General features: G+C 47.3%; 1 protein-coding gene across 3 annotated transcripts in view; it reads right to left on the reverse strand.

Annotated features, from left to right (window-relative positions):
• Positions 1–1,640: 1,640 nt before the first annotated feature.
• WNT3A (Wnt family member 3A) overlaps positions 1,641–12,365 on the reverse strand; it is a 73,273-nt gene continuing 62,548 nt past the window's right edge. For all 3 annotated transcript variants that reach the window (XM_037823272.1, XM_037823274.1, XM_037823273.1), the window contains exons 3-4: positions 9,657–9,922; positions 1,641–3,269 (exon numbers count right to left, since the gene is read on the reverse strand). In XM_037823272.1, the coding sequence (XP_037679200.1) occupies positions 2,790–3,269; positions 9,657–9,922 (746 nt within the window). In that variant the 3' untranslated portion in view covers positions 1,641–2,789. The remainder of the gene's footprint in view (positions 3,270–9,656; positions 9,923–12,365) is intronic.

Here is a 12,365-nt window from a genome sequence, read left to right on the forward strand (position 1 = left end):
CAGGGTAAACTGGGGTGCAGAGAATACCCCAGCCTGCAGGCCCTGAGGGGGAGGTCGGCCAGGCAGAGTGTGCAGAACTCAAGGTCCAGGGAGCTGGGGATGGGGGTGGTGCATGGATGGGGTCCAGGGCCCTGGGACCTGGGCTGTGGTCCTCTCCCAGCCCGCGGAGGGCAGGGAACCAGCCAGGACTCGGATGTGTGTGGAGGGGAGGTGGGGACTGAGGCTGGGGTTCAGGAGGTCAGCAAGTGTCCTTATCCCAGGAAACTCCAGGGCTACTGCAAAGAGCATGTGCTCAGCTTTCCATGGGGACGGGATCCCCACAGCCAGATGCCAGCAGGGTCAGCATGTCACACCTTGGAGAGAGGGCCTCTCCAGGTCCTGGCTTCAGAAAGACACTCTCCTCCCACCCCCAGGGGACGGCCAGCTCTGCAAGGACCAGCTTGTCTCTGCTCTTCTCGGCCATGCCCCCCAGGGATGGAGAAGAGCTAGCAGTGGGCAAGCTGCACCACCAACCTCCACCAACACCGTGTGGAAGAAACAGGATTTTCAGGCCTTGGGGAGGTCCCCAGCTCCTGGCAGCCTCATTTCCCGGTGCCCCATCCCAGCACTGCCTTCCACACCCATGAGAAGAGGGAACAGGTACAGGGGGCCCAGGCCAGGGGTCCACTTCCAGGCTGACTTGCTCCCCCTCTGGTCTGGCTGAGACTCCTGGGCTGCCTGGGATAGCAGGTCAGGGGAGCCCCTGAAATCCCAGCCCATAGGTGGGGGGTTCGAGATGCCCGTTGGCCAGGCCCACATTGCACTGGAGGTCACCAGGGTGCAGCCCCCAATCCCTGTTCCCCTCAGCTCTGATTGGTGGGGTGGGAGTGGGGAGTTCTGGGGGACAGCTCGGCTTTCTGCAGCAGCTCTCTGCCAGTGGAGGATCCACCGTCCTAGCCCCCAGGGTTTAATTCACTGGTATGAGCCCACGGACTTAGAGGAAACAGGAAGCTAGACCCAGAAGGAAGCAGCCCCCTGATTTCCAGACTCCAGAGCAGGGCCTCTGGTTAAGCAAGCATATCCTGAGCATCTGCCATCCCTCCCAGCTAGATCGGGCTCCTTTGAGGCTCCAGTAGGCCTGATGGGGACACCCACCCAGGGACCACGTCCCCAGAGCCCATCTAGCACTGGGCACATGGCGGACACTCGGCAGCTGGTGCTAAGTGGATGAATGGATTCAAGGTCTGAGCGTTTGGGGTCTGACTTGGGTTTACTGGCCTGTCTGGAGTCCAGGTCTCCTACTTGCCTTCACTCGGGGCACCCACTGGAAGCCTCCTCCCCAGGATAACAGGAGCTAGTTGCCCCTTTCCTTGGTTTGGCTGTCCCCTTTCCTCCTCTCCCACCACGTGAAATTCTGACCTCTGGAGACCACCTCAGCAGTGACCCACTGTGCACACCAGGGACCTCCCTCCCATCTTGGTCCCTGGGTGTCAGCCACCCCCACCCTCGGGAGAGCCAGCCCCTGCCACTGGCACCGTCCCCACCTCCAGTGTGCCACCAATGTGCCAACCGGCCACCACCAATTCTAGCACAGAACACAGGTTTGTTTGGTTGTTTCTTCCTTTTTTTTTTTTTTTTTTTAAACTTTCTCCATTGTTTGAAACTCACAAGCTATGACTAAAATAATTTCTTTCATAGAAAGAAAAGGAAAAAAAAAAAGTCTGTCCATCTAACTCCAGTGTACGGTGGATATAGCAGCAATGGAAATAAAATTAAAACCAAAAAAAATGCAAAATCCAAGGCCTAGCAGGGCCCATCCCTGGGCTGGGGCAGGGTCTTTCGGGGGCTCAGGGCATATCTTTGCCCCACCTAGCTGCCTCGAGGGTGGGGTCCTTGGGGAGACATTTCACAGTGACAGAGGTTGAGACGTTGGATGGAGGGTCCACTTATTCTGAGTTGACCAGCCAAAGGCTCCCAGGACCCTCACCAGGGGCTGGCAGCTGGACCTGGGAGGGGCTCAGAGTCTCCCGGGGTTGGGCTAGGGGGGTTGGGGGTCACTTATCCTGGGATGGCACCACTCCAGCTCAGGGCTTCGTGCCCTCTCTCTGCAGCATGGGCCTGGGTTCGAGAACTCCCAAGCTGTTCCACCTGCGACTGATCCGCTGTCCCCTGAGCCCACCAAGTCCTCCCAAACAACCCAGCCTAAAAGCAAGCCTCAAAGGCAGAAGGGTGGAGCTGGGAGAGGCCCAGCCAGTGGCTCTGGGTAGCCTTGGGGGTCTGCCCCCCTCTACTTGTCTTTCCCTTACAAGGGGCTGTGGGCCAGTTGGAGGGAGAGCTGAGGCAAGGAGGGGAGAAGTGGGCGAGGGGGACGGGTGGGTGGCTGCAGTCTCCAGTCCTCTCTCACGGGGATGTGGCACAGTTGAGGAGACAGGGAGGAGAGAGAGGGCACTTTCTGTTAGCTGCAAAGGGGAGGGTGCAGTTGCAGGGCTGGGGGCTTTGGGACCTGGCCAGGATCCCGGAACCTTCCACCAGGCCTCTTCTCCCTCTCCAGGGGCAGGGCAGTGGTCTGCTCTCCCGGCTGGGGCATAGGAGGGGCAGGGTCCTGACTCCCAGAGGGCGTCAGCAGAGACTTCTGGGGCAGGGGACGGGGAGGGAGGTGATGGCCTCTGGAGGTAGCCCCCCAAATCCCAGGAAGCCTTGGAAGCCCCCAAGATGCCACGGGGAGCCACGGAGACTGCAGGCCACTGGAGCCCCGGGGCCCCCGGGCTAGGAGGGGCGCAGAGGCTGCAGGCGGTGCCCGCCCCCCTGGGCTACTTGCAGGTGTGCACGTCGTAGACGCGCGCGCACTCCTGGCAGCTGACGTAGCAGCACCAGTGGAAGACGCAGTGGCACTTCTCCTTGCGCCTCTCGGTCCGCGTGTTGTGGCCGCGGCCGCAGCACAGCAGGTCGCAGCCGTCGATGCCGTGCGAGCTGACGTTGCAGATGCGGTCGCGCGTGCCGAAGGAGCCCGTCTCCGCGTTGGGCTCGCAGAAGTTGGGGGAGCTCTCGTAGTAGACCAGGTCGCGCTCCGTCGGCACCTTGAAGTAGTGGTAGCGCGGCCGCAGCGTCTCCACCCAGCCGCGGGACTCGCGGTGCTTCTCCACCACCATCTCCGACGCGCTGTCGTACTTGTCCTTGAGGAAGTCCCCGAGGACGCGGAAGTCGGGCTGGGACCACCAGCACGTCTTCACCTCGCAGCTGCCCGACAGCCCGTGGCACTTGCACTTGAGGTGCATGTGGCTGGCGATGGCCTGGCGGAGGGGCGCACAGGGACATCAGCAGGGCCCGCGCCTCCCAGTTCTGGGTCCTCTGGGTGGGGGGTGCACCTGGTCTGCAGCCCCTCCCCCCTCCACGCCCCCTCCCCCTGCTCGCCTGGCAACCCCCCTTTTCTTCTTCCCGCCCCCTGCTCCATGAGCCCCTGTCCCCGGGCCTCCCCGGACAGAGGTGCTACGCTCTCCCTGCGCCCCCAGCGCCACTTGGGCACCTCTGGGATGCCCTTTTTTTGTAAAACTGATTTCACCTGTTTACTTTTTTAACGTGGCTAGGGGAAAACTAAAAAATTACATATGTGGCTCCCATTCTATTTCCACAGGACGGTGCTGCTCTAACGTTCCACCTGAGCTCTCCATCTGTATCTGCCTCCATTCAGCCTCCCTCCCCCTGCTGTTTTTGAACCCCTTCCTCTCATGTTGTTCGTTTCCCAGGGACATCTGTGATGTACACCCCTTCCCCAACGTCCAGTTCTAATCTCCACTTTCTTCTCTCTTTTGTGGCCAGCCTTTTTCGAAGATTTGCTGCCACGTCCCATCTCTGCCTCCTCAGCCTCTTTAGTTTTAGGTTTTAACTTTGATTGAAGTTACATATGCATATAATTTAAAGAGTCCAATAGTTCCCATGACCTGCTAAGAAAAACAGGAGTTCTGTTCCTGCACTCACACAGACAGTGCTTTCTCGATCCCCCCAGACGATCCCTTGCAACTCTTACACCGCTGACAACATGCATGCTTGTTTTACTTCTTGATCTTTCAGTGTTTGGCATTGTCTGCTGACTTCTCACTGTGGAAGACGGGAATTTAGCTGGCTTTCCCCACTCCTCTGCTCTGATGCACACTTCTCAACTCCACATCTTACCCTAAAAACTATAACGTAATTTCAAGTAGAGCAATATTCAGTGCCGACAGAATTCTGGCTACATCAGATGTCATGCTCAGTGGAGTTATGTGACATTATGATTACTTTCTTATGCAATTTGTTATTGTTTTTAGTGTACTTATTGCTCTCCCTTCATTGTCTAAATATTCTCTTCAAGATGTTCAAACACATCGGGTATTCTATCAATTCCATCTTTTTGGAGATATCTTCTTCAGAGGGCTCCTGGTAAATTTTGCAAAATCTGTATGTCTGAGAGCAAATCTTTTCTACTATTGCACTTAATTGATGGGTTACCTGGGTATAAAATTCTTGGTTTGGAATATTTATTTATTTATTTATTTATTTATTTATTTATTTATGCCTCTTTAGAATTCTGAAAGCATGGCTCCATTGTCTTAAAGCTTTCATTATTGTTCCTGAAAAGCCTGCGGCCATATTAATTCCTGACCTTTTGTATGAAACCCAATGTTTCTTCTTGGAAGCTTGGAGGACTTATTTGTGTCATAGGCACTGAATTCCACAGCCTTGTATCTTGATGTGAGGTTTTTTTTCCCTCTGTAGAGGCACTTAGTGGGTCTGTTTGATATAAAACCCATGCTCTTCAGTTTTGGGGAATCTTCCTAAGTATTTGCTGACTTCTTACTCTTTGTGTTCATTGTTATTTGTCACTAGGACAGATCTTCTAACTCTTCTGTTCTCTCCTATTTTTCATCTCTTTGTCTTTTCCCCACACTTTCTGTGAGAGTATCTCAACCATCTTCTAACGTCTCTGCTGAGCTTTTTATTTCTTTATCATATTTTTACTTCTAAGACTTCTCTCTTTTGTTGTCCTCTGATTGTTCTTTTTGAATAACATCCTGTTCTGGTTTCGTGGCTACAATGTGTTCTTTTATCTCTTTGGTGATATTGTGATACGGTTTTTTTGTTTTTTTGGGTTTTTTTTTTTGGCATTTTCATCTCTCTTCGCAGTCACTATTTTCCATAACTTTTATTTTTGCCTTTTCATTCTTGTCTTCATCTTTTCTGTTGTTGCTTTTGGAGTCTTTTCATAGATGTCCAGTGATCTTTGGCTGTCTGCTCATATTTAAAAGTGGGGCTATCTTTGTTGCTCAGATGTGGCCCCCTCTCTCTGGGCCCACTCAGCAGGTGAACTCACTGCCCTACCCCCTATGTGGGACATGACACCCAGAGGTGTAAATCTCCCTGGCAATGTGGGAAATGACTCCTGGAGATGAGCCTGGACCCAGCACTGTGGGATTGAGAGGATCTTCTTGACCAAAAGGGGGAAGAGAGATGAAACAAAATAAGGCTCCAGTGGCTCAGAGATTTCAAATGGAGTCGAGAGGTCACTCTGGAGGGTATACTTATGTGCTATATAGATACCACTTTTTAGTTTTTAGTGTGTTGGAATGGCCAGAGGAAAACACCTGACACTGTCAAACTGCAACCCAGTGACCCTGGTTCTTGAAGATGATTGTATAACTATGTAGCTTGCACAGTGTGACTGTGTGACTGTGAAAACCTTGTGGCTCACACTCCCTTTATCCAGTATATGGACAGATGAGTGGAAAAAATAGGGACAAAAATTAGATGAAGAATAGGGTGGGATGGAGGGGATGGGAAGAGTTAGGGGTTCTTTTTTGCTTTTATTTTTATTTTGGAGTAAGGAAAAGTTTCAAAAATTGATTCTGGTGATGAATGCACAACTGTATGACGGTGCTGTGAATGATTGATTGTACACTTTAGATGACTGTAGGATGTGTGAATATATCTCAATTAAACTGTATTTAAAAAAAATCACTGGACACCCCCCCCCCAAAAAAAAAAGTGGGACTAAAGAGTCTTACTGGAAGCTCTTGTGTATGGGAGGGACCTGTCAACTTTGACCCTCACTATCAAGTGATCTAGCTGTATTGTTTTGTTTGGGGAATCCCCAAGTTAGTATCTTTTTTTTAGCATAATTTTATTGAGATATATTCACACACCATACAATCCATCCAAAGTATACAATCAATGGTTCACAGTATCATCATGTATTTGTATATTCATCACCATGATCATTTTTAGAACATTTGCATTACTCCAGAAAAAGAAATAAGAAGAAAAAAGAAGACCCCAAACATCCCATACCCCCTACCTCTCCCTCTTCTTTATCACACAAGTTAGTCTCTTTACTTCTCTTTTAGGTTAGTCCAATCCCGCAGAGGACAGTTTTCTTTTTTCCTGCCTGGAGGATAATCAAGCTCTTTGTGTCATTGGTTCATGTGAGTTGGTTATCTTTGATTATGTGCTAGACAGTGTGTTTCAAAAATTATTTTTGGAAATATTTTGAAGCCTAGAATAAAGTTATCTTCCAACACAGAGAATTTTGTCTGCTTTTGCCAGGTGCCTGGGGATACCAGCAGTCTGGAATCACCTTAATGCAACTTTATGTCTTGAGATTATTCTAGCCTACACACATGCACAAGGGTTGGTCTACTTCTGGTTCTCCTTTATTCACCAGAGTCGAGCCTAAACTGAGCAGGGATTTACCAGAGAGCACATCATTGGTGGCTCCCTTAGCTGGGTAAGGCTGCCAGAAGTTCAACTCATCTTCTGCCCTCTCTTCCAGATCCACAAAAGCTGCCCCGGATGCCCGACTCATGGTCCTGTCTTCTCCTGGATCCTGGGCCACTAACTCCTCACCATAGAGTTGTTATTCGATATTTTAATACTTGTTATTGAAGTATACTATACATACAAAAAAGTATATATATGTCATAAGTGTAAAATATGACAACATTTCACAAATTGCCAGCCCGGAATACCAGCTCCTTAGAAATTCCTTATACACCCTTAAATTTTGGTGTCATGGCACAGAGATACCACGACACGGTAGAGCCAATTATTTTGACTATTTGGGGGTGTATTAGTTAGGGTTCTCTAGGGAAACAGAATCAATGAGAGTTATCTATAAATATAAGATTTATAAAAGTGTCTCATGCAACTGTGGGTATGCATGAGTCCAAATTCTGTAGAGTAGGCAGCAAACTGGCAACTTCAATGAAGATGTTTGATGATCTCCTTGGGAAATGAACTGGCAACTTCTGCGAACTCCTCGGGAAATGCTTTGCTGGTCAGCTGAAGAAGAAGTGAAGCTCCTCTATCTGTCTCGCTTAAAAGTCTTCAGCTGATTGGATTGAATCCAGCTGACTGCATTCTCTCATTGTGGAAGACACGCCCTTCGTTGATGTCATCAGTCACATCTGCAGCCAATTGACTGAAGATTTAATAAACCAGCCTGTTGGTTTATTAACCAGCCACAAATGTCCTTGCAGCAATGGTTAGGCCAGTGTTTGCTTGACCAGACAGCTGGGTGCCATCACCTGGCCAAGTTGACACATGAACCTAACCATCACAGGGGGGCTGATGTGGGTCACCACAAAGTTGATACAATCAGTTTTATGGTAAATATGGATGTGACTTTGGGCTGTTTTGATGACTGCACGAAGATAGATAGGGTTTCACTGTCACCTCCAGATGGACCATTATGGATGAAGGGTTATCTCAAACCCTATTCTACCGACTCTTTTCTCTTTTTCTTTGTCTACATTTGAGAAAGCAGGGAGCTGATTATTTCTTATTCTCGTTGAGTTTTCAATAACATAAATCTAAAAAAATGGGGAAAGTACCCCTTCCCTTCTCCAGGGCATAGATTCCAACAGTGTGGGTTAGTGTTGCTTGTTTTTCTCTTTTTATAAATTGAATTATGCAGTATGAAATCTTTTGTGTCCAGGTTCTTTCACTCGACATCTTTGTGGGATTCAGTCACACAGTAGTGTGTAGTTGTGGAAAATTCATTTTCATTGCTGTATAGTATTCCATTGCATGATTGTGCCACACTTTTCTGTTCATTTGATATGCATTTGGGTAGTCTCTGGTTTGGGTGTATTACAAAGAGGATGTTCTAGTACACACCATTTGGTAAACATACGTGTGCAACTTTGTTGTGTATATACCTGGAAGTGGAATTGCTCAGCTGTTGAAATACTGCCAAACACTTTTCCTCAGTGGTTGTATCCATTTACATTCTTGCCAGCAGTATGATGAGAGCTCCAGTTGTTCCAAATCCTCACCAACACTTGGCGTCTTCTTTTCATTTTAGCAATTCTGTTGGGTGTGTATTGGAATCACATTGCAGTTTTGTTTTGCATTTCCTTGATCACTAAGGATGTTGAGCATCTTTTCATATATCTATTGGCCATTTTGATATTTTCATTTCTGAAGTGGCTTTCAATTCTTCAGCCAATTTTCCTATTGGGTTATCTGTCTTTTTCTTATTTCTCATTATTTTTATAGTGTAGCTGTTGTATGTTTGTTGTGTATATGCATTGTGAACATCTCCTCCTGTGTGGGTTGCCTTTATGATCTCATAGTGGTGTTCTTTTTTGAGTAGAAGTTCCTAATTTTAACACAGTCCATATTATTACATTTTTTCTTTGTTGGTACTTTTCTTAGCTTAAGAAATCTTTGCCTACTCCAAGGTCACAAAAAATGTTCCCCTAAGTTTTCTTTTAAAAGCTTTATTGTTTTACCTTTTCCATTAGGATTTGTAATTTCATATGGTGTGAGGTAGGGGTCAAGGTTAATTTTTTTTTCCAATCAACTGATCACCATTTATTGAAAAGACCATTTTCTCCTCTGCACTTGCAGTATCTCCTCTGTCATGGTGACTGCATAGGTGTGGGTATCCAACAATTTTAAGAAGGTGCTTTTTGTATGTCATCCTGTGTCTTCAATAGGAGGGTTAGTCTGAATTATCTAGTTCACCATTGTTGGAAGCTGAAGACCCCTATTCACTCTTCCAATGTCTGTGATCTGTGTCTCGCCCCATGACTCCACTGGGCAAGACCAACCACCATTTTGGTGTGGATAAATCTAACAGATCCCCTCTGTCCTTACATGCATCACTTCTCATCAACCATCAGCCCTCCGTTGGCTCCCCACTGACCTTACAGTCAAGTTCTCTTCAACAATACTCACAAAGTCCTTCACAGTCTGGCCTCTGTCTGCCTCTCCATCTCAAAACTCTTATTCCTTTCTGCTGTATATGCTACCCAGACTAAATCACTTGCAGCCTTTCACTCCCAGTCTGTCTGGGAAGCTCTCTCGGCCTCCCTCACCTAGATAACTGCTGATTATCTTTCATGTCTCTAGTCAGAACTTCCACCCCTGCTAGGTCACCTTGCATGCATTTTACTATCATAGCACTGCCCGCACTGCACAAAACGAGAATGTGCAAGAGCTCCTGGAGGGGAGCTTCACCCAATATCCCCTTCCTTGTGATCCACACTTGGAATCACCCTCCTGTGGGGATGCACTTGACTTGACATCCTTGAGCCTCAGACCCCAGCCTGACTAAAATAAACTTCCCTTCCCTATCTGCTGTCCTGCCTCCACTGGGTCACCCCTTGCTCAGGAAGCTTGCAGGGGACCCACAGACATACCTGGCGCCCAGCCTCATTGTTGTGGCGGTTCATGGCCGAGCGGGCGTCAGGCCGGTTCTCCCGGGCATCTGCAAACTCCCGAGACACCATGCCACCGAACTCGATGTCCTCGCTGCAGCCGCCCCACTTCCAGCCCTCGCCCGGCGAGCCCTGATGGCGGCCACTGCAGCCGCAGATAGCAGCGGAGCCCTCCGCACAGGAGCGGGTCACTGCAAAGGCCACGCCGGCCGAGGCGATGGCGTGCACGAAGGCTGACTCCCGGGTGGCTGCGGAGAGAGGGGCAGGCACGGGGGGTTAGTGGGATCAGCAGCTGGGATGGCAGAGACGAGTATGGGCTGGGGAGCAAGAGGAACTGCTTCTGGAGAACCAGCTGCTGTCACTGAGCTGGGCACTGGGCACCACCGACAAGCCACGGTGGCCTCTGGGCACCCCCTGGTTTGGGTGTGGGGGCTGCGAGGCTAGCAAAGAAGTCAGTTGGATTCAGGGACCTGAAGGCTGCTGGGGTGGAGGAGTGGATGTCAGCATAGAATAGGAGAGCTCCCAAATAAAGTAATTTACCCTTCTACATCGTGGGGGTGAGGAGTGCAGCACCCTTGCAATCTGGAAAATCCATGCAAATTGTTTTTCAGGGTTTCAGGAAACTCCCTAGCCACATCTTGATGGGCAGACGCTGCCTCTCCCATTACTTTTTTTTTTTTAAAGCATTGTTACAGAACCTGTGTACAGATGTGCAGCATTATTTTTTTAAATTTGGTTTTATTGAGATATATTCACATACCATACAATCATACATGGTGCATAGTCAACTGTTCACAGTACCATCATATAGTTGTGCATTCATCATCCCAATTTTTGAACTTTTTCCTTTCCCATTATTATTTATATATATATATATTTTTTATCAAATTCAGTTTTATTGAAATACATTCACACACCATACAGTCATCCATGATATACAATCCACTGTCCACAGTATGATAACATAGTTATGCGTTCATCACCACAGTCTATCTCTGAACATTTTCCTTACATCAGAAAGAACCAGAACAAGAATAAAAAATAAAAGGGAAAAAAGAACACCCAAATCATCCCCCCATCCCACCCCATTTGTCCTTTAGTTTTTATCCCCATTTTTCTACTCATCCATACACTAGATAAAGGGGGTGTGATCCACAAGATCTTCACAATCACACTGTCACCCCTTGTAATCTACATTATTATATAATTGTCTTCAGGAGTCCAGACTGCTGGGTTGGAGTTTGGTAGTTTCAGGTATTTACTTCTAGCTATTCCAATACATTAAAGCCTAAGAGGTGTTATCTATATAGTGCGTAAGAATGTCCACCAGAGTGACCTCTCGACTCCATTTGAAATCTCTCAGCCACTGAAACTATTTCATCTCATTTTGCATCCCACTTTTGGTCAAGAAGATACTCTCAGTCCCACGATGCCGGGTCCACATTCATCCCCGGGAGTCACATTCCGCATTGCCAGGGAGATTTACACTCTTGCCTTTCCCATTATTTTTACATTGCATAGGCTAAACCATTTTTTAAAATTTTCAAACCAGCCTGAAAATCCATAGGGGAAGACCCTTCACCTTCATTTTCCTTTAGGGAATCATATAAGGACTTGGCCTTTTCTTGTGTGATGCCAGATTCTACTGGAATGCCTTTTTTTTTTTTTTTTTTAATAACAATCCCGCACATTTCTAGCCTTTTTGTGTCATCTGCTGGCCTTTGTGTGTTGTCTGTGGCTTCCAAAAACCCCAGAAATTCCCATGTAATGTCTTATGCCAAACTGTGATAAATCAAAACCGTGATGGGGAAAGTCGATATGGAAGAGAGAGCTGTATACAAATGGTCAGTGAGCACGTGAAAAGATTTTCAACATCATGTGTCATAGGGAAATGCAAATTAAAACTGCAGTGAGGTCCATCACACATCTATGAGGATGGCCGAACTTCAAAGACCAACGACACCATGAGGTGGTGAGGACGTGGAGGCCCCGAAAATCTGACACTCTACCGGTGGGAATGTGAAATGGTTCAGCCGCTTTGGGGAGCAGTCTGGTAGCTTCTCTTGGGTATTTATGCAAGAGAAAGCACATGGCTCACGGAAAGACTTGTAAGCAAAGCGTTATTTTTGATGACCCCTAACTGGACACACCCAAATGTCCACCAACAGGTGAATACATAAAAAATTTTATGGCACATCCATAAAATGGAGTTCTATTTAATAAAAAGGAACAACATGTGGTAATGATAGCACAACATTGTGAACTTAATTAACAGCACTGAATTGAATATTTGAATGTGGTTAAAGGGGTAACTTTCGATTGTATATATGGTAACTGAATAAAAATTAAAAAAAATTCATGGAACCACACAACACAGAGAATGCTAAGTTAAATCATGGGGTATAGTTAATGAAATAATTACAAAACTGTGCTCTCACCATTGTAATAAGTGTTACACACCAGTGCAAGTTTTCGGTGGTGGGGTGGTATATTGGAATCCTGAATTTCATGCAACATTGTTTTGTAAACCCACAGCTTCTCTAATTCAAAAAATATATATATGGTGGAGTGTCAAAATAATCTTGCTGGTTACAAAAAGGCAGACAAAAACAATAAAAAGAGCAATTACTGTATGATTTCCTTTCTATGAAATTATGAAATTTCTGGACCAATCAAATCTCTAGTGATCTG

Source organism: Choloepus didactylus (genome assembly GCF_015220235.1).
Source record: "Choloepus didactylus isolate mChoDid1 chromosome 11 unlocalized genomic scaffold, mChoDid1.pri SUPER_11_unloc2, whole genome shotgun sequence".
Classification (NCBI taxonomy): Eukaryota; Metazoa; Chordata; class Mammalia; order Pilosa; family Megalonychidae; genus Choloepus; species Choloepus didactylus.